The sequence below is a fragment of the Elaeis guineensis genome, chromosome 13, assembly GCF_000442705.2.
Source record: "Elaeis guineensis isolate ETL-2024a chromosome 13, EG11, whole genome shotgun sequence".
NCBI classification, from domain to species: domain Eukaryota; kingdom Viridiplantae; phylum Streptophyta; class Magnoliopsida; order Arecales; family Arecaceae; genus Elaeis; species Elaeis guineensis.
Window position 1 is genome coordinate 72,137,847 of NC_026005.2, and position 23,215 is coordinate 72,161,061.

The following is a 23,215-nucleotide window of genomic DNA, read 5'->3' on the forward strand; positions in this document are numbered from 1 at the left end:
ACACACATATGTATATTCTCAGCGTATGAAATCATTCATAACCCACATGAACTCATGAAAGGCTTCTTCATATTGTTTACCCATTTTCAGGTTGCAATGGTTGGAAAATTTATCAGAAGTCATGGAGTTTACTTTATAAACTCAAAGGATGCAAACCCATTAGAGGTTATTGTTAGGATTTGACGTCTTGAGATTCGATCCATATTGAGCCCAACGAGGTCCGCGATGAAAAATGGAGTACAACGAGATCCAGATCACCCCAAACTAAGCTCGGATGGAGGAGATACGAGCTTTTGAAGTCGGCACGAGATCTGAGGCAGTGGAGGACCGTCGGCGGCCAGCGGCGGGCCAGCGGAGCGCGGGCCAGGCGGGGCCAACGCGCGGGGTGCACGGCCCAGGCGCGCAGCCCAGGCGGGTGCAGGGCCCAGCCCACGCGTGGGCCCACAGGGCGCGGCCTGGGCCCAAGCGCGGGCGCAGGCTAGGCCCGTGCGCACAGGCCGGCCCAGGCCCAGGTGCTGCACTTGAGCCTGTACCCCGATCCACGGTGGATCGAACGGTCCACAGGGGACCAGGCGATCCATGGCGGACCGCATGGGCCACTTGGGCATTTTTCAGACATTTCTCGTGGTCCACGGTACTATTCCATGGACCGATCGTGATCAGATGGCCCAGGGATGTCCCAGTCACGATTCGACGGTTGGAGAAGGATTTTGGACTTGTTCAGGAGACCTAAACCTAATCTAATTAGGTTTAAAACCTTGTTTAAGGCCTTTAAAGGCCTGGGAACAGGGAACAGTGAACAGAAGGGTGTGTGTGTGGCTGGTTTCTCATGGACGTGGGAAGGCTTCATGCGGAAAACGAATCAGAACCCGAGAAGAAGAGAGAGGCGCGAGGTCGCTAAGAGAGAAGGAGCAGGAGGCTCCTGGACAGCGGACGCCGGTCGCTTTAAGGGTTCAGGATGGTTTTTCAAGAGAGAGAGCTTTTGTGAGGGAGAACTTCAGAAGAGAGAAATTGGGTGTACAATGATTGAGGGAGAGATCTCCTCTTGTAATAGTGAAGTTTGCATGCCCCGTAGAGGCGAGCCCTTTTGTGGCTGATTTAGATATTTTGATTATTTTTGTTTTATTTTTTCTTTCTTTCTGCTGCATCACGTGGTACTGAAAAGATCCTGTGAGATGGTATCCTGGCCAGACATCCACCCAACAAATGATATCAGAGCGAGACGGTACAAGGACGCAGATTGCAGTGGTGGTGAGCAAGACTGAAGATAGAGAAGACAGGATCAATCAAGATGGAGATCAACAAGTTTGATGGTAAGAGCAATTTCTCTTTATGGCAGGCAAGGGTGAAAGACGTGCTCATCCAACAGGGGTTGATCGATGCTCTCTTGTGCGATGAGAAGCCAACCATCATGGAGATGCGGGATTAGAAACGGCTACAGATGCAGATAGTGAGTACCATCCGTATGTACCTGACGGATGAAGTGGTGATCCATGTGCTGAGCGAGACTTCTCCGATGGTGCTGTGGTCGAAGCTCGAGAAATTGTACGTAACGAAGTCTCTCACCAACATTCTTTTCCTTTAGAGGTAGTTTTACCAGCGATGGATGGCTGAAGGACAGAGCGTATAGGAGCATCTAAGCCACTTCCAAAAGATCCTCACCGATCTCCTCAGCATTGGTAAGAATATTGAGGAGAAGATCAGGATGCTGGTTTTGCTAGCGTCGCTTCCATCTTCGTAAGAGTCCTTGGTGACTGCTGTTCTAGTGGGAAAGAGCACTATCAAGATAGATGAGATCACCGCGGCGATACTCCAGAATGAGATTCTCAGGAGGGAGAACCCGATTTCAAGCTCAGGTGACGGTAGCTCAGCTTTGGTGGCTTCTAGAGGAGCAGGAGGTGGTAGACGGAGTGACAGGAGATCGCGACGAGGGCGGTCTAAGTCCAGGAGGAACTTGAGCAAAATTAGGTGTTACCAGTGTGAGGAGTTGGGGCATCTAGTCAGAAATTATCTTGAACTCAAAAATCGGACTATGGTTGCTGTGGCGACGGCCGACAGTGATTCAGATGGAGATATTCTGGAGATATCTGACGAGGTATCTATTTCTTTTCAGTAGTGGATATTAGATTCTGCATGCTCCTATTATGTATGTTGCAGAGAGGAGCAGTTTGACTTCATGGAGAACAGTGAGGGCACTGTATATCTGCTAGATGAATCGAGCTGTGCAATCAGAGGCATTAGGATGGTCAACTGGGGGACACATGATGGTGCAGTGAGGAGTTTGAAAGAGGTCCGATACATACCCGATTTCAGGCAAAATCTTATTTTACTTAGCAGACTGGATTCGAGAGGCTACAAAATGGTAGCTGGTGGAGAAATCCCGAAGGTACTACACGACGATAAGATTGTGCTGGAGAGGAAGAAGGGGAGCAGAGGACATTATTACCTGACAGAAAGCCTAGTGCGAGGTGGAGCTTCGAGAGTCAGGTGGAGCTCAGAGCGAGGTGGAGCTCCAGATGGAGGTGAATCGGGCACGAGACAGGAGACTCGGGAGGACGAGAGGCGATGTCGCAAGATGAGATTTCTATTACCGCAGGACAATGCTCCGAGTAGATCTCAGGTCAGGAGGAGCACAGTATACGATGGAGATGGGATCGAGCAGTCTAGCTCGACTCTCATGTTTGCCCATCCATGATTAGCAGGCGATTGCTCCAGGGTATGGGGGCGAGGAGATCCAGAAGTTCTTGGAGTTAGGAGGAGATCGAATATTGAGTCGAGATAGAAATTGTTAGGATTTGATGCCTCGAGATTCGATCCATATTAAGCCCACAGCGAGGTCCGCGGTGAAAAATGGAGTCCAACGAGACCAAGATTATCCCAAACTGAGCTCGAATGGAGGAGATACCAGCTTTTGAAGTTGGCACGAGACTTGAGGCGACGGAGGACCACCGGCAGCCGATGGTGGAGCGGCGGCTGTGCGGCCACAGGTGGCGGAGCACGGCCCAGGTGGGGCCAACGCGTGGGGCATGTGGCCCAAGTGCGTGGCCTAGGCGAACATGCGGCCCAGCCCACGCACGGGCCTGCAGGGCGCGACCCGGGCCCAGGCCCGTGCACGGGTCGGCCCAGGCCCAGGCGCTGTGCTTGGGCCTGTACCCCGATCCACGGTGGATCGGGCGGTCCATGGCGGATCGCATGGACCGCTTGAACGTTTTCTAGGCATTTTTTGCAGTCCATGGTATTATTCCGTGGACCGATCGCGATCAGACGGCCCAGGGACATTCCGATCACGATCCGATGATTGGGGAAGGATTTTGGGCTTGTTTAGGAGACCTAAACCTAATCTAATTAGGTTTAAACCCTTGTTTAAGGCCTATAAAGGCCTGGGAACAGTGAACAGAAGGGTGTGTGTGTGGCTGGTTTCTCGTGGACGCAGGAAGGCTTCGCACGGAAAACGAATCAGAACCCGAGAAGAAGAGAGAGGTGCGAGGTCGTTGAGAGAGAAAGAGCAGGAGGCTCCCAGACAGCAGACGTCAATCGCTTCAAGAGTTCAAGGTGGTTTTCCAAGAGAGAGAGCTTTTGTGAGAGAGAACTTCAGAAGTGAGAAATTGGGTGTACAAGGATTGAGGGAGAGATCTCCTCTTGTAAAATTTTTTTTTCATAGTGAAGTTTGAATACTCCGTGGAGGCGAGCCCTTTTGTGGCTGATCCACGTATTTTGATTATTTTTGTTTTATTTCTTCTTTCTTCCTGCTACATCGCATGGTACTGAAAAGGTCTTGGGAGATGGTGTCCTAGCCAGACATCCACCCAACAAGTGATATCAGAGCGAGGCGGTACAAGAATGTAAATTACAGCGGTGGTGAGTAAGACTGAAGATAGAGAAGACAGGATCAATCAAGATGGAGATCAACAAGTTTGATGGTAAGAGCAATTTTTTCTTGTGGCAGGCAAGGGTGAAGGACGTGCTCATCCAACAGGGGTTGATCGATGCTCTCTTGTGTGATGAGAAGCCAACCGCCATGGAGATACGAGATTGGAAATGGCTACAGATGCCGGTGGTGAGTACCATCCGCATGTACCTGACGGATGAGGTGGTGATTTATGTGCTGAGCGAGACTTCCCAGACAGTGCTATAGTCGAAGCTCGAGGAGTTATACATGGCGAAGTCTCTCACCAACACTCTTTTCCTCTAGAGGCAGTTTACCAGCTGCGGATGGCTGAGGGACAGAGTGTACAGGAGCATCTAAGCCACTTTCAAAAGATCCTCACCGACCTCCTCAGCATTGATGAGAATGTTGAGGAGAAGACCAGGGCATTGGTTTTGCTAGCATCGCTTCCACCTTCGTACGAGTCCTTGATGACTGCTTTTCTAGTGAGAAAGAGCACTATCAAGATAGACGAGGTCACCACAGTGATACTCCAAAATGAAGTTCTCAGGAGGAAGAACCCGGCTTCAAGCTCAGGTGGCGGTAGCTCAACTTTGGTGGCTTCTAGAGGAGCAGGAAGCGGTAGACGAAGCGACAGGAGATCGCAACGAGGGCGGTCCAAGTCTAGGAGGGACTTAAGCAAAACCAAATATTACCAGTGTGAGGAGTTGGTATATCTAACCAGAGATTGTCCTCAACTCAAAAATCGGACGATGGCTGCTGTGGCGACGGCTGACAGCGATTCAGATGGAGCTGTCCTGGAGATATCTGATGAGGTATATACTTCTTCCCAGTGGTGGATATTAGATTCTGCATGCCCCTATCATGTATGTTGCAGAGAGGAGCAGTTTGACTCCCTGAAAAATAGTGAGGGCACCGTATATCTACCGGATGGATCGAGCTGTGCAATCAGAGACATTGGGACGGTCAGCTGGAAGACACATGATGGTGCAGTAAGGAGATTGGGAGAGATCCGATACATACCCGATTTCAAACGAAATCTTATTTCACTTAGCAGACTAGATTCGAGAGGCTACAGAACGGTAGCTGGTGGAGAAATCCTGAGGGTGCTATGTGGCGATAGGATTGTGATGGAGAAAAAAAAAGGGAGCAGAGGACATTATTACCTGACAGGGAGCACAGTGCGAGGTGGAGCTTCGGGAGTCGGGGGGAGCTCAGAGCGAGGTGGAGCTCTAGGTAGAGGTGGATCGGACACGAGACAGGAGACTCGGAAGGATGAGAGACGACGTCGCAAGGTGAGATTCCTATTGCCGCAAGACAATACCTCGAGTAGGTCTCAGATCAGAAGGAGCACAGCATACGACGGAGATAGGATCGAGCAGCCTGACTCGACTCCCATGTTTGCCCATCCATGATCAGCAGACGATTGCCCTAGAGCATGGGGGCGAGGAGATCCAGAAACTCTCGAAGATAGGAGGAGACTGAATATCGAGTCAAGGTGAAGATTGTTAGAATTTGATGTCTTAAGATTCGATCCACATTGAGCCCACAGCGAGGTCCGTGGTGAAAAATGGAGTCCAACGAGACCAAGATCATCCCAAACTAAGCTCGGATGGAGGAGATACAAGCTTTTGAAGTCGGTACGAGATCCGAGGTGGTGGAGGACTGCCGCTGGCCAGCGGCGGGCCAGCGGAGCGGCGGCGGCGGGGCCAACGCACTGGGCGTGCGGCCCAGGTGGGCCCGCGGCCCCAACGGGCGTGCGGGCCCTTGGGGCACGGCCCGGGCCCAGGCGCCTGGCTTGAGCGCGGCCCAAGCCCACGCGCTCGGGCCGGCCCAGGCCCAGGTGCTGCGCCTGGGCCTGTACCTTGGTTCATGGTGGACCGGCCGGTCTATGGCAGACCGCATGGACCGTCTGAACGTTTTTCGGGCATTTCTCGTGGTCCACGATACATTTCCATGGACCGATCGTGATCAAATGGCCCAGGGACGTCTCGCTCATGATCCGATGGTTAGAGAAGGATTTTGGGTTTGTTTAGGAGACCTAAATCTAATATAATTAGGTTTAAACCCTTATTTATAGCCTATAAAGGCCTAGGAACAGTGAACAGAAGGGTGTGTGTGTGGCTGGTTTCTCGTGGATGCGGGAAGGCTTCATATGAAAAATGAATCAGAACCCGAGAAGAAGAGAGAGGCGCGAGGTTGCTGAAAGAGAAGGAGCAGGAGGCTCCTGGACAGCGGACGCCGGTCACTTCAGGGGTTCAGGGTAATTTTCCAAGAAAGAGAGCTTTTGTGAGGGAGAACTTCAGGAGAGAGAAATTGGGTGTACAAGGGTTGAGAGAGAGATCTCCTCTTGTAAATTTTTTTTTTCATAGTGAAATTTGCATGCTCCGTGGAGGCGAGTCCTTTTGTAGCTGATCCACGTATTTTGATTGTTTTTATTTTATTTTTTCTTTCTTTCTGCTGTATCATATGGTACTGAAAAGATTTTGAGAGGCGGTGTCCTGACCAGACATCTACTCAACAGTCATCACTTTATTCATTGAGGACTAGGGTATTGTTTTTGAGAAAGTTTATTGTTTATGGTTGTTAGTTTTCCCTATTGACAAAACTTTTCCATCATAAATTTAGCATAATGGCAAAAGGATTGCATAAGAAAGGATTTTTTGGGCATAGTGGAGTTAGATGTATCATTTAATCCATTCAATTTTTTATGATTATAGGTGTATTTTCTTATGACAAAACCATATTTAAACTAACAGAGGATGAAAGAAAGAACTTTGTCTATTGGCTTTGTGACCTTGCTTTCCAACTAACGTACGTCCCCTTTTCACTCCATTGGCATCATTACATTGACACCAATGAAATGTTTATTAGTCTTCGTAGCTAACCACTCCCGCACAAAAGGAGATTCCTGCCCCCAGATTGCAAGTTCCCCTCCCTTTGATCACATTCTAAATCATTTTCTGGCATCCTTTCAGAAATCAGTCTGATGCCTTTCATTATTATTATTATTATTATTATTATTTTGAATAAAAATACTTTTCATTAATTATCAGCCTTCCTTCAAGATTTTTTCTTCTTTTTATATATTACGAGCATAAACACAATCAAAAATATCAAAGAAGGATATCTTAAAATATTAATGATACCTCAGTCATCTTGATCCACATAGCTCATTCGGTAGTTGATATATTTTGTCGTAAAGAAAGCCATCCAGTCTATGATGTTATCGACCTCACGGTAGATGTTTTTGATATCAATCAAGGAGTAATCTCGAACTAAACATCAGATATCGTTGAGAAGTGGATGAATAATTTTATCTTTCGATTGCTTCCGTGATGAACTAATGACCGTGGATAAATCCCCATCACTATCAGCCTTTCCACTTACAATCGTAGCCTCAGAAAGAATATGCCAGCCCTGACAGTCTGAATCTCCACCACAGGAATAGTGATGTCGAGAAAGTGACTTTCATCGAAATCAGGACCGCAGATCACAAAATCCTTACCACTCCTAGGATCTCTTACGTTGTCCTCGAAGTCGACCTTCAAAAAAACTTGAAGATGGGGACTTCCAGGTAACGAACACCGTATGATCATTGTTTGAGGGATCGGAGAGTCCTACATGCTCAACTGACCCAGGCCAAACCAGCCGATAATACATGCATAACTTTTCTAGTCTACACCATCGTCCCCCTGGATAAATCTCCAGGATTTTAATAGTGTTTTTAAAATCTCCGCTCCAAAGCTCCACCACTCCAAACCCTAGTCCTCCAACCCACCTGCCCCCTTCACCCGTACACTTGAGCTACGGCAGATCCAGTTTTGGAGTCAAATGCCATTAAGATCTAGGTGTTTTTCCCCGATAAATCGCACTGAAGAACCCCTGCTTCGGATCCATCATTCTCGGTACCTTTTGAATCCACTGTCAGAAGCTCTTCGAGAGGCCCGGAATCCTCCGTTAGAGTTGGCCGAGTTTTGCCGGTACCATGCCGTGGGATCTTAAGCTTTGGATCGATGATACGATCGTTTGAATGTGAGAGATGGAGGCAGGGAGGGTGGGAGGAACAATGAGGACAGGTTAGAGAGGAATAGGGCATCCGGCGGTGATGATTTTGGCCGTGCGGTCGCGAGGATTGCTGTCGCCCAGGTGTGCGAGTCCATTGGTTTTCACAGCTCCCATCGCCTTGCTCTCGATGCTCTCGCCGGTGTCCTGATTCGATATATCTGTGATTTGGGTAAAGCAGCTGCTTTGCATGCCAACCTATCTGGTAGGGTTGAAAGCAATGTGTTGATTTAATTCAGGGCTTGGAAGATCTCTCATTTCAGGGTTTTGCCCGTGCTTCAGATGTTCACCATTGCCTCGTGGATTCTGGTGTGGTCAGAGGAATAAACGAGTCCTTCACGACGGCAGAGGAAGTGCCATCAACCTGTCCAATTCCCCGTTTCCCTATTGTCCACTACCAGAAGCCAACACCTAGCTTCGCGCGAGTTGGGGAGACACCGCCAGGGAAGCATATTCGTGATTGGTTTCCAGCATTTCCTGAGCCGAATATCTATACCCACCCTCTGTCAGTCCGGAACGAGAGGGCGACCGACCTCCATGTACGTAAGACCGAACAAGAACGGCAGCGGAGGAAGGCAGAGATGTCACTGTTCGGTTTGCAGCAGCGGCTTGCTTGCAATGGCATCGCTAAGCCCAGCTCGACACTTGATGGTAACGATGGGAAGGGGAAGCAGGTGGTGGGTATCAACCCCTTTCTTGCTTCTCCTTTGCCATATGGGGAGAAGGAGGTGTCAGAAATTGTTGTCCCGGATGATGCTGCTGGAGGGAAGAGGTTGTCGGTGTTTGAGACTTTTGCACAAGCCATTGAGGCAGCAAAGGTTGGATCTTTGGAAGGTGGGGTTAGTGATGTAAGGATACTTCCTAACAAAAGGCCCGTGGTGCATTTCAGGTTGGGGGTGGATAAGAAATTGGTCGTTGTGCCATGTTCCTCAAGTACTCTAGGGGAGAAGATGGATTCCTGGTATTTGAGGGATAATGAGAAGGATGGCAAGATGCGGAGAGCAGAATTGATACTCGAAGAAGCCATGAAGAACCCACAGGAAGCTCAGCCATAAAATTCATTGTAGATGACGCGCATTCATGATGCAGAATTGTATATCTTTTGCTGTGTTCTACAGTGATTAGATGGATCACCATTTGAGGTTCCATGCAGGATGGTACAATCAAGAATTTCGAGGTATGTGATTGATTATTTCTGTCAGGAGTTAGTCCCTTTTTATCTTATGAAGAGGAATTGCTGCTTCCCTCTGTTCTCCTGTTGCATGTTCAGGAGTCAACCACAGGTTTGTTAACCACTCTTCAAATTTTCTTTTCAGCACTATTGCATCATGTTTGGTTTCTAGAAATCAGAAAAACATTGAATAAGAATTAGAATGGAGTAAGAATGGAAGACGAGAAATTGGAATTGCCATTGCTATTCCCGGGGCACAAAATGAATGAATGGGAAAGAAAGGCAATTCTATTGTATTATATTTTACAGTGGATTCAATTTTGTCTTAAATTTTCAATAAACCCTTGACTAAGGAAGGGAACTGAATTTTATAATAATGGCCATTATATATATATATATTATATATATATATATATATATATATATATATTTATATATTATTTTATTATTATTTTTTTTTTCCTTTTCCTAAAGGCGTCATGCATATATTTGAGACACCTTTAGATAACAACCGTTAATAGTGTTGTAATGATTATTCTTTTATGTTTCCACTATTCATCCTAGTAAAGTAATTAGTTCTCAATAAGTCCTAGTAAATAGTATTTTCCTAATTTTATTATCATTATATACCATAAATGCCACTAACTAGTTCACATCAAATATATCATCATTTCATTTATACTATAAATGCTGCTGACTAGTTCATACCAAAATTACCATCTATTCCTACTTCAACGGCAATGACATTCCCATTTAAGAGTGGAATGACAGTCCATTTATTTAAGGAAATGGTTATTCTGAAGGAATTACGGTTTTCTTATTTGTTCTGCAAACCAAATAGGGGAATAAGGTTAATGACAGAATTTGCATTTCATCCCAACTCTCATTCTGCAAACCAAATATAACCTCACTGGGGCTTCCTGTATTTTTCTAAATGCTCGCAAATTTAATCTTGCATTCCAGTTAAATGGTTTTTCTAAATTATCTTTATCTACCTATTTTTAATATGCTTGGCCACAAGTTTTAATGATCTCACTGCAGTTGGGCACCTTTAGGTGATCTTGGTGCATGCTAGTAAGGTTTTAGGTGCTTGGTGTCTTGTAGACTTCAGAAAATTGTGCAATTTCTGGACAATTTTGACTTCTGAACATCATAATCAAGTCTTGCTGTAGGAAGCAGAGGCTATTGACTACATCTAATGGTCACATAAAGTAGTTGATCGAATTGATGGTACTTGTAGAATTCTCTTCAACCTATTTCTGATGGCATTTGAGGCTTTTGACAAGCATATCTCATGATTCTTTAGGCAATGGATATCCTAATTGAGTTAGACTTGACGTTTGTGAGATAGTGGATATTGTTGTGATGAAAAGAAGTGACAGGAACTTTAGTTTCTTCCATAACTTGGCCCCTGGTAGATGGAGACAATTAATGTTCGAAGACTTAATCAAATTATTGTTATATGATGTTTTAATCACCTTACTAGAGATGATTTGAACAACTAAATTACCCAGGTTGCTTGAATCATATGTGAGCTACATTTAATTTATTGATTTATTTCATATATTTCGTGATTTGCATTGTAATGGAATAAATTAAGAGATCAGGCTTACTTTTGAGGTAATAGAGAAAGAAAAGGTTATGTTCACAAGAAGTAGGCCATAACATGTAAACTTTCTGGCAGTTGTTTGATGGAATTGGGAGACTCTGATCAGGGCATGAAAGGTTGGAGTCTTGATGGAGTTGATTTATATTTGCAGCAGAAGTTGTAGTTTGAGCAGGTTAAATCGGATAAAGAATATTTTGTTTTGGAGGGGGAATATGTCTATCCTAGTGGTTTCTTATTTCTTGTCTACCCATTCTTTTAATGTGCAAGGAGCTGTAATGTGAGTTTCCTCAATTACATTATGTTCATCTTTTTGGGAAGATAACAGTGCGACTTTTATTATGCTTAATACTAAGGATGGTGACGTGGGTTTGAAAATGTTGAGTTTTATCACCTCTAGAAATGTTATTCATTCTATCATTATGAAGAATTCTAAATGTATTCATCATTTTTTTCTCCTTTCAGATGAATATGTGTGACGCTTTTATTATACTTTTTGAGTAAAGAAGGTTTCAGTGGATTTGAAGGATTACAGTTTTGTCAGTCGTTTCGTGATATAAAGAGGGTCATCATAGGGGTCATGGTTGAGATGGTGGGGTAAAAATTTAGATATCTTGACCACAACGCCCCCACCATTGGGTGCTAGATGGCTTACGATGTTTTAGTGGAGATATATAATGTGGTTAGGGTTTTATGAATTGAGTTGATTTTGTAAAGGCTAACTAACAATATTGTTTGGGAGGGTCTGTAGTCATGTGAAGGATGTGGAGAGGGAAGCACATGTTGGAATAATGTGTCAAAAATGTTCCACTCAAAAGTATTTGGACCAACACTCAATTCTGGAGAAAAATAGGGGGCACTTCAAATATCCCTGCTTAACAATCTCACCTAGATAATCATAGTATATGTTCCTTAAGCCTAGGAAAGATGGTGGCATAAGTATCAAAAAATTGAAGAGATGGAGGTGGTTTGTTTATGAAAGTCATATTGACTCTTGAAAGTCGAGGATGAAGATTTATTATTATGGTAGAAATGTTACTTGGATATAACATAAAAAGGTTGGCATGTGAGGTCTTGTCAAATGTGTTACTTGATTATGATGACATCATTGTGTTCGGAGTTTTCATGCTATGTGCTACATTAACTGATAATAATTCGAGGTTTTATTTTGACGTGGTTATTTGTGTTGGAGACTGTGAATTGTCCTAAATGATTATCCTTTTTTCTTGGTTTCTTTGCTCTCTCTTTGAGGCTGCTAATAGGAGGAGATTAAAGAAGGTGTCAAAAACGAGGGATTTAGATGAAGATGAGAAAGGTAGTTGTTAGAGGAGTGGATAAGTAGGCTGTGATGGGGAATTCTGTGGGTTTTTGTGTCAGGCCTCTCCACACCTTTGTTCAGATGAAGGGACTTATCAAAAGAGAAGCGTAACAAACCCAACCTGTGCCACTTAAGAGTCCTGGCACTTGTTTTGTCTTCCTCCTGATTAAGGGTTTAACTTGTGATAATCTCCATGAGGGGTATGATGGATAGCATGTGATTTGTGAGATTGGTGATTGTTGCATCTGATTTTGCAGTGTGAATGTTTTTGGTGCCTTTGTGAACCAGTATTACTGGTCTACTGTTTCTATTGGTTACCAATTCCACACCAAGTGGCAGAAAAATGAAGGGCATGGAACCTTCTTGGCCCTTGACAAGGTTGGCAGAAGTATTGCATCATTTAGTATTTGATTTGTAATATTATGTCTGTGTATGTGTGTGTGTGTGTGTGTTTATGTATGTATTTATATCCTTTTATTTTGCAGTGCAGAGGGCAAAGAATCTTTTTTTTTCTTCTTCTCTCAATAGGCTTAGAACATAAAAGGTGGCATCACCTATCAAGCATGTCCTCGTAATCGACAACTTGTTGGATACTGCAACCTTCAAGGTGTGAGCATCTAAATGACAGGATGAGTAGTATATCTTTTAAACACCATTCTCTCTGGCTAGTAGTATATCAGGACTGTGGGTTTCCCATGCAGTCAATAGTCAATTTTGGTATCTGTGACATAAAATTCCAAAACCAGATTACCTTTGGTCTCTTCAAGGATCAACTAAGCCCTTTTTGCTTATTGGTCTCTTTTCTCTTCTTCCTTTTCTTTTTGCATAGTTGGAGGCACAAGGGATGTATTTGGCAGGCTGTTGACATCAACCTTTGATATCCCTATTCTAATGTGATTTGAGCATGTGCATTAACTGAATGGTAAGGTAAAGCTGCACCCTTCCAGTGCAAACAATTCCCAACATGTTGTCAAATTTGGATAAGATCCTGATGTCATGCCATCTTTACTCTATTTGCTGCTAGAGTCTATCTGAGGGTTGCAGATATCAGAACACAGGTGAATAGTTTCATTTTGCAATAAGATTACCTTGGCACTAGGTTGCAGTGCATTGTACTCGGTTGAGGGGATTGGTTTAGTCATTCAATTTGATATGCTAATGTCGTACCTGTTGCTTGCATGTGATCAGTGTAAGAGTCTGGCTTGCATGAAGGTGACCTATTAATTCAATGCTGAACCTTGGATAAACTTGAAAATATGCTCAGCTAAAGGTGAAGATTGCAAAGTTAACAGAATTAAATTCGTTGGACTGGAGAGGAGATGTACGCCTCAAATTAACAAGTGACTGGAGGAATATGGAAGTTTTCTGGAGTCTGCAAATTGTAATATTGTTCTGTTTACATCTACTAGGCATTTATGACCTTTGTTGTTTTATTTGAATCATCTGAAGAAACTAACAAGTGACTGGAGGAATATGGAAGTTTTCTGGAGTCTGCAAATTGTAATATTCTTCTGTTTACATCTACTAGGCATTTATGACCTTTGTTGTTTTATTTGAATCATCTGAAAAAATTCCCTAGATAAGAAAATGGACTATGAAACCTAGGCTAAAGTGTGGTAGGAACCTCATTTATTATTATCTTTTAATGTAAATGATGGATGTAGCCCATCAACCCTAACTTGCTGCAAAGAGAAAAAGAAAAAGGGAAAAAAAAAAAGAAACCAAGGCTATGAACTATTCTTGCGCTATGCCTTCCATTATATGCTTTATGATATATTTCTAGTTTTATAAAATTTGGAACTTTAACCCTATGTTTGGTTGGAGTCATGAGAAGATGGATGGATGAAATTGGAAGGATTAATGATCTTCATCCACCATTTGATTCAAAATTTTAGGGAGAATGGATGAAAAAAAGGGATTGCCCATCCATCCTATTTCTATACTCCCACATCCATCCTATTTGTATCCTCCCATTGGGAGGATGCAAGGAAGAATAGAGCATGTGAGGGATAGGTTTTTGCATTGCAACATTATCATTCATTAATTTTTTAACAAAACTATAATACTTTTTCACTACTTCATTCATTTTATTTATACATATTTTTATTTTATCTATACTATTAAATTTTATTACTAATTATTTTAATTTTAGTATATAATTCTATAATTATAACTTATAAGTAAATAATTAGAATTATCTTCTATTTTTCTATTTATATTTCTAGATAACTATTTGTATAAAATTAATTAACTATTTAAATTAAGTTATAAACTAACAAGTTGTCTATATAATTAATATATATAAATTAATTTATAAAATCAAGGATTAAATTAAGTTAAATATTTATATAATTATAAATTATAAAAATTACTAGTTTATATGTTGCTCTATTTCTTTAGTATAAATAAGTGATACAAATTGATAATAATAGTTTTTCATCAAATGGTAGTTTAGAAAAAATGTCATATAAATATCATCTATCCTCTTCTTTATTCTCCCTATATTAAACAGAGGGAGGGAATCATTTCTATCTATCCTTCCATGTTTCACTAAACACATGGGAGGATGGATGGAAAATTTTTCATCCATCCTCTCTCTTATCTATCCTTCCATGCTTCCTCTCTCTTATCCATCCTTCCTCCAATCCATCATTCATGACAAATAGAGGGTAAATGTCGACATGCATTATGGAGGAGATTTACTTTTATGGAACCTAGGAGATGACGTATTTGCCTTGAATGAAGATGATTCAATAAAATAACTAGACAAATGCTAAGTTTGGAAAGATGTTCCTCTGTAAATGCTAATTTTGGAAAGATGCTATTGGAAGTGGAACAAGTGACTGAAAGTAAGGGCAAAGATGAGTAAATGGCATTCTTGTGAATGAGCCCTTGGGGTTCAGTGGTCACTGAAAATTCCTGTTGCTTCAAACTTTTGAAACAGATGTGCCCCACATACTAGCTATAAATAAAAGAGCCATTTCATTGACTAAATGATATTGTATTGTCACAAGATAAATCAAAGATACAAAATATTAATTAATTACTGCACTTAGCAAAGAGCTGCATTTGCCGCCTACTTGGTTTGGTTTGCAAACCAGATGCAGCCTCACCAGTGACAACCTCATCAATCAGATCCTTAAATATCGATCTTTCAATCTCCAAAACCAGGCCTGCTAGCTCGCTGCCAAAGTCTGTCCACCTTCTGACTGATGCAGCAGATCCTTGCATGATATTAAGTTACCATCACCATCATCATCAAAGCTGCTGGCCTTTAACCTTTCAGCTTGGAGTTGATCAACTTCCAAGCAAAGTTCTTTCAGTAAATGCTGACTGCTAAGCTTCCTAGCTTGAAGCAGGAGGTTGCAGCGAGGGTTATGGATCACTAAGTCCATCTTCTGAAGCAGAATCTCATTTACTACATCGAAAACAAGCTTGCGGTGAAGCTTCTCTGGATCTGGCTTAGGCCGGAGAATTTTTTCCGGAGCAGGTTCAGGTTTTGAGAGCCAGCTGACTTTGTTTGCTCAAGTACAAGGAACAAGTTAGGGTTGATGGGATGGCCTGTTGCATGGAGCTGAATGGGCATTGAACACCTCAGTCCACAACTGTGATCTTTGACTAAAAGGTCAGATGCCAAAAGTATCTCAGACACATATTGATGATCCACATTCTTGGTGTAGCTCAGTGAAGCGATGAGATCAATGGTGGAAGGTTCATCATTTGTTGAGGTAAGCTGTTGAAGTTGCTGAACTTGGTTCTCAATGCTTTCAAGTTTCTTGTAGTCGATTTCAGAGATCATCTTGGGTGGTGGGGAATCAGGCAGGCCAATTGTTTTTTGGTAATCATCTGAAGTAGGAATTTTTTCATCTGCTCAAGGTAAAACAGCTCTTTATTTACACCAGACAGCGTTCAAATCTCAATACTAGAACCTTTTTTCAAGATGATTTCTAGAAACTGCCGGTCATTTAATTATTCTGACAGGTATGCTTCCTCTATATCCAGATGTATGCCAGTTTGCAATACAGTTGCATGCCATAAATGCATGTTAGTGTTCATGGAGCATACAATCAATTATAAACATGACCAAATTGATATGTTGTGATGAAAGGCACAGCTAAGTATGTACATATTTTGGGCAACATTTATTTATAGACCTGACTGGGAGTCGGCAACATGTAAGTTGTGGGTCTGCATGTATACATAAATCCAGACATTTACACATATAATTTGAATGTGTATACTCTGAATGCTACTTTTGACAAAGCATGAATTGGATGTTTCCAAGTTGTTATGTTTGGGACTCTAGGTATTTCTATGAGATCCTGTAGGACCACAAAGAAAAAGTTGGATGTTTGCATTAGTTGCTGATTGTCTTAAGAGTGCCCGTCCTTTAAGGTACATCTGGGCCTCTCTTGCATGAGGGAAACCCCAACAGTGGCCTGATCACATGGCATTGTGTTACTTAACTATGGTCAGAACTCAGAACAGAAAACTATCACTTCTTAGATGAAGCATTTTATAAATTACCACTCTACTTTGAAAGTGAGAGATCATAGGCCAAGTCTTCACCTTTGAATACATTTGGATTTCTCTCCACAGAAGAAGGTAGCAAGTCATCTCGGTACAAGAAGTCATCAAGGACAGAGACAGGACTTGGCTGTTTGGTTGCAACAGTTGCGAGCTCCTTAAGTGAAATATCTTCATTTAAAATGAATGATGGCCTCTGAGACAGAAAATAAGAAATGCACCAAAAATTAAGAATAGATATTAAAAAATAACCAATACTCAGAAAATATAATCATGCCATAGGATCTAGAAAATTGTTGGTTATTAGATATTCTCTGTGCAACTACTAGAACAAAACAAGAGAGACAACTGACAAGGTCAAATGTGTTATGTTTAAAGAATATAATAATGAACGATAAAATGCATGCAAAACACTGAAAGAAATAAAATTAATAAATCATTAATGAATTACCTATATCACTTTGCACCCAATTCATTTCTTGGATGAACAATAGTTAACATTTGTGAAAGGCTAGACTTCATATCCAAGCTTATTCATCTTCTGAGTGAAGTTTACAGTATAACTAATTTCATCTGTGATATGAAGTTTACAATCAATTACGGTTATCTAGTTTTCTGTTTCCATTACTCTTGCAAAAATTAGTTTAATCTCAGGATTTGAAATGTAACAGGAACATACCTTCTGGTTCAAGGCTAAAGCTGCACCATGTCTCCTTGATGGACTCTTGAAGCCTTGCTGGAAGAAGGCTGAGTTTGTGGCCATAGACTGGTCAACACTTGTTGCTTCTACATCAGCCTGTGGTTCCAAGCTAGCATTGCTGTCAGGCCATTGGAAGATTTCATCTTCTGAATGAACTGATTTTTTCATGTCACTGGCTTTTTCATTGAACTGATCATCAGACTGTAGTGCACGGGATGGTTTTAGTCCGAGCTTGCCTCTTGGAGAAACCAATTCAGATGGTTGTCTATTGGGAGAGTGCCGTCGGGGCTTATTTGCATTCGGAGGGATAGGCGGAGAACATTTCTTCTTTGCTTCTGACTTCCTCTGCTGTAATCTTGGGCTCAGAGAGCTTGAAGTTCTTACTGAGCTTCCACTATTTTTTCTCTGGGACCCTTGAGGCCTGGGCAAACCATGCATGTGATGCAATCTAGTTCTCTGTCCACCATTTTCTTTGGTCCTCCTATCGAATTCCTTCTCCATGGAGAGAAGAAATTCATTACCACACTTCTTATGACTGGCTTTTGGAGATTGATCTTTAACCATTTTGCTGTTTGTAGAGCCCTTCCTTCTATCCACTGGATCACTGGTGCGCAACTTCTGGAGATCTGATAGGCCTTCAAGTGGAATGAGTGCGGAAGCTGAAAGTTTGACAGACTTTGCAGGTCTTATAATTACAATTGGAGACTCCAGAGCTCTTGGAGAACTACTTCCTTTGGCTGATGTTTTTTGGACATTTTGGGATCTCGAAATCTGATAATCCCCAATTGGGATATGGTTGCTGGAATTTTCCTGGACTGTTATCTTGTAGTGGTGGTCCTCACCTTCCTTGGTTTCTAACAGCCCCTTTGCATGCATGGCATCCAATATCTGTTTAAGAGCTCTAAGGTCTTTATTGGGTTGCTGGAACTTAAGCTCTTTCAATCTTTTTTGTACCTCACTATAAACAAACTCAGTTTCTTGCTTCATATGAGCTTCTTGGTATCCTAATGTTGTTTTTCTGGGGACATGGTCACCATCCTGCTGCCTCCAATAAGCTGCTTGGGTTACACTCCTTGCTCTATAATTTTGTTGCACAACTGAATCACTACCTTTTACCTTTGGCTTAACAGAATCTTTGAGGGAGCTCTTTGGAGAGTGTGGGTGCTGATCATCCTTGCTGTCTGTAATGGCTCTTAATGGCTTTGGTGATGAGTTATTACCCCTCAGTCCATTGCCCTTTCTGGTGTTCAGTTCCTCTGCTGCTGAATCCAAGCTGGGAAGTGCCTCCAAGCCCATGAGCTTCACAATGACACTGGAAGGGTGATTGGGACTACCCGATTCTCGTTGCAGGTTTGAGGTTGTAGAGACTCTTTGGTTGGTTTTAGTTGGCTCTAAATTGTTCAGCAATGAATTCAGTTTCCAATCAAGGTTAGAACTCCTCAGGGAACTTTCTCTGCTATCCAGTGACAGTCTTGGTAGCTCTGTGTGCTTAATAGCAGTAGACGTGCTATTCTCTCTGGAATCCAGAGACCGTCGTGAGAATTCTCTCCCATTGCATGAGAACTGAGGAGTTTCACTTGATACTGGGTCTAAGGAGGCATGTTTGGCTTCATATGAAGATTTTGGCAGTTCGCTAGCTTCAGAAAAATAGCAAGGTGCTTCTTTAATTTGCTTCAGAACACTAAGGGATGCTTTGAGATCCATAGACATTTTCTGCTTGCCATCAATCCCAATTCTGCAGGTTTCATCCATCAATTTGGAATGAAGCATAGGCCTTGGAGAGTCTCTGTGCTTGTATGAATGGCTTTTTACCTCCTCACGGGTTGAAGTTTTTACTGATAGACTTTGAGTATCTTTGTTGATAGAGTCCTTGACAACATCTCTGAAATCAAGGGATTGCTGATTGGACTTAGTTGGCGCAATTGGGCAGTCACGGCAAGGCTCAGGGCAAAAGGATTTGGTATCAATATCTGAACTCCTTGTTTTTGGTGAATTCTTTGGGGACTTCTCTGCAAAGAATGTTTGGTCAAAGGAGGAGGAATCTCCTTGAGTTGATTTGTTACACTCAAAAGATGAAAACGATGAGCAAGATGAAGATGAACAAGAAGCCTTGGATGAATCCATAGAAACTCTTTGGTTTTCATTCAGACTCTTGCTGAGATTTTTCTCCTGCATAACAATATTACATGGTTATTGATGCTTCAATAGCCTGCAGAAAATACAGCTGTTCTGCAGTAATATTCGGATGGAAATCTTACCAAAATAATATGTGGGGAATATCCATTCTGCTCTGTTCTGTGACTTCTGCAGTTTAAAGAGGTGTGGCCTATAAAGAAGACATCAAAAAAAAAAAAAAAAAAAAAAAAAAGAAGGGAAATAAATCCAAGAATACAGAGCAAATGAGTCATTAACCTAGTATAATATTTCATAGAGTGCCTTGATTTCATCATAATGTTGTCATTGGTGGAATAAGTGAATTATGATTTGGAAAAGCAAAAGTGGACACATTGATTTGTATTAGGGTGATCACACTTCTTCAGAATATACACTAATTCTCATGAGTCCGCTCATTCTTTCCCCGATATAGCCAACACTCATACAATTTGAAGCTCCTTCACAGCTGGCTTTTTCCATGCTGCTGAGTTTCCCAAGACTTAAATCTACGCCAAGGTTATCTTTCATCCTGTCGTAAGACATTCAAAAACTTCTCACATTCTCAATTGCCTTTAAGATGTTGGCATGATTCAAAGATACAAGTTTAGTTTGCTGTGCTAAATGAAGCTAGGATCAAGACTCTCTGTCCGTCATGAAAAATGGGCATGTTATTTTCTACTCTTAAAAACTATATGCAGCATAATTGAGAGAAGATTGTCATTCAGTAACTCATCAAATCATTGAACTGAAACAAAATGGAGAAAGAAAACAGAAACCCATAAAAACCAAATTAAACTAATAATTACTCCATAGTGAAAACTGTAATTTTCTGCTGTTCTATGGACATGCATGCATTCATAAATGCTGATGAAGAGGTGGTAGAACAATCACTGAGGACAATATAAGTGACAAGGATTCAAAGCTGTTGCCGGTCAATTCTTTTGATTGTCAATCACTATTTTAATAGTGGCAGGGATTCAAAGCTATTGCCGATCAATTCTTTTGATTGTCAATCACTATTTTACAAAAGATGAAGCAGAAGGATGAAGTCTGAGAGCTAAAAAGGACTAATTCAATACAGTAAACAGAGATTTTTGGATACTTACCTGGAGGGTGCCACTTATGGCTGCTTCCATTAAGGTGTCTCCTGGTGAGGAGGTGGCGACGGCCAAACATCTGAAAGATGCTGGACATGCATCCAATTTGCTTATGCAAATCCGGCTTGTTTTCGGTGAATGCATGCATCCTTAATATTTCCTGCCCAATGGCTATATATAAAATTTGCTCTTGCAGAACCTAGAAGCCAAAACTTACGCTCAAGAGCCCAATAGTTCCTGAATGTTCCAAACCACAGCCTTCTGCAAATCTCACGATGACATGGAAAATATTCCGATCAGTCAAATAGCAGCCAGAAGAAAGAGCCTACACCTTTATTTGCATCAATGCCCATTGGCCTAAAACAATCTCCATCCTCCGTTCTTCAATCAGTACAAGTAAAAAATAAAGAATCCAGTGTATTAAAAACTTTATGAGAACAAAACAAAGAAGAGTTGCAGTAGGCAACAACTGCTCAGAATCCAAGGAGAAGAAAGATGAGAAGGTGAGGAAATATAGAGGAGAAAAAGAACATCTGACATCCTAGAAACACAATGACTTTCCCTTTTTCTCTCGTTTCTTTTTCTTTTTTCATTTGGGTTTGATTCTGTCAAGGAAAGCAGTTGGGAGGGAATATAGGATCAGATGAATATAGTGATCTCAATAGGAATGAGGAGTTGAGAGAGGAGAGTTTTGGTGTTTTATTGATTATCCTTAGGATGGAGATAGATTTAAAGCGGGGAGTTGGGATGACATTTTGAAAAGGGAAAGAGTGGGTCAGTTGTGCTTTGGTCCCTTCTTTGTACAATGCCATGTGGGTTGCTCATAGTGGGTGGGTCTCTATCTGTCTGCATGGGCATGTGATGGGTGTCAGGAGATATAGGAGTTGGTCCTGTACTCTTAAGCCTGCAGTGTCCAGTGCTTCTGCACCATCATTGTCACCACCCCTTCTTAGCTGACTTGCTCTTTACTAAAATAACCCTTAGTAGGAAGTCTCAGCTCTCACTGCACATGAGTATCTTCTCTCAGCTTCTCTTCTTCTTGCAGATCTTCAGAATTTCCAATCTAACATAGAATTTGTTTTTTGCTTTCAGTATTGTTGTTGATGCTCTAACTCCAATAATGCTAGTTCCAAGCCTTGACAAAATAGATGGATGGTAAGATTGACAGGCAGTAGTTGCATGCATGACAAACTGTCAGATATCTTAGTTTATGAACAATGAGTGATAGGATGAGATTTCTTAGAAGTGCTGCAAATTGCTATGAAATCAGAGGCAGCCATTAATAGGAATCACATATTAATGGGAATTCATAAAGCTAGTCCCAGAAATAGTTGGGCAGTTCTTGATGGTTTTTTTTATGGTTAGCTTTACTAATACTCTATTAGTGATTTCATCTCCATTCATATCATTATGACTCCTTGCCTTCTCATCAGTCAACCTTCCAAAGCTGCCTGTTACCATAATCAAGGCCATGTTCAGCTATTGTAAAACCTTTTGAAACCAAATTCATGTTCTCATCTTGTGTTTATATGCACTGTCTTTCTTCACAAACTTATGCCATCATGATTGGCTTATCTTATTAATGTCGATTGGTTTAACTGTTTAACCTTTATGTTTCCTATAATGCACTTTTTTTTTTTTTTTTGACTAGTTTCTTATTTCAAAATTCATGAATTATTTACATTCCTGTTCAGTGATGCTTCTGGCCTCTGCTCTTCCTCAAACTCAAGCTTCTGCATCTAACAATTCATAAAAAGTTTGCTCAAGAGATAACCATGGAAGAAATTTGGATCACTTTATCGACAAATTTTCATTGTGCTTATGCTACTCCTACATGAAAACTACTGTTCATCTAAATATACCTTACAATTCTTTGCCTACATTTCAGCCATATAATGCATACATTAGAATAGTGGGCAGTACAAAAGATTCCACATTCCACTGAAGTAACTCTAAGCAACTGGTTTTTAACTGTAAAGTCAGACAATGTGGTCCTACTCACAGTTTCCAAAGACAGCTAAAAAGAAGTGGAATTCTGTATGCACTCTATGAAGGCCATTCTTAATGTCTGCATTTGGGGCTGCACTTTGTAACCTTCCAGAAACTTTAAGCGGTACAAACAATAGCACAGAACTTTGTGCAGTATGACAGGGACCACGAGGGTTCCTTCCTTAACATGCAAAGAACAATAGGAATGGAGACCCTGACTATTCTCTCAATAAGGATAGTCATTTTATGGGCACAAAGAGAAAGCCTTGTACAGTATCTCTGTAGTTTACTCTCAAAAAAGATAAAAAGAAAATGTGAGGTGTGTGTTGTGCCTTGGAGATTTCCTTGCTCCCCATGCCTATCAGATTAAAATGGGGGAAGGTAAGATGCTAATAATATGAAAATATTGTAAGTGAATTCCTTCTATACAATATTTCATATGTCATCTGTGTGAACTATACTGCTATTCAAGAGTTACTTGCATGTCACTTGTAATGACTATGACAATGCAAGCATATTCACAGCCAAAAAGGCATGCCTAGGCGTATGGGTAGTTAAGGCATGAACTCCCTTGCATTCATATTGTAATAGGAATCTTTTCTTAATCACTCATAGCTTTTTCTTTTTCTTTTTCTTTTTTTGATGAGACTACGGATTGCTTATGTTACACATGTACAGATGCAACTATTTTGATCAACAGGG

The 23,215-nt window shown here is 41.7% G+C and overlaps 2 protein-coding genes across 2 annotated transcripts; one reads left to right on the forward strand and one right to left on the reverse strand.

The window, feature by feature from the left end:
• The first annotated feature begins 274 nt into the window (after positions 1 to 274).
• Positions 275 to 19,831, forward strand: LOC140853177 (uncharacterized). Its single transcript, XM_073247260.1, is given in 6 exon segments — positions 275 to 634; positions 790 to 984; positions 5,541 to 5,912; positions 7,910 to 8,171; positions 8,174 to 9,234; positions 12,537 to 19,831. Coding segments are annotated over 5 exon segments (2,022 nt in total). The 3' UTR covers positions 9,007 to 9,234; positions 12,537 to 19,831.
• LOC105056085 (protein LONGIFOLIA 1) lies at positions 15,012 to 21,400 on the reverse strand. The gene is given in 7 exon segments (XM_029267853.2): positions 15,012 to 15,249; positions 15,252 to 15,567; positions 15,570 to 15,916; positions 16,577 to 16,769; positions 17,253 to 19,442; positions 19,532 to 19,599; positions 20,534 to 21,400. Coding segments are annotated over 7 exon segments (3,417 nt in total). The 5' UTR covers positions 20,673 to 21,400; the 3' UTR covers positions 15,012 to 15,085.
• Between the last annotated feature and the right edge of the window lie 1,815 nt (positions 21,401 to 23,215).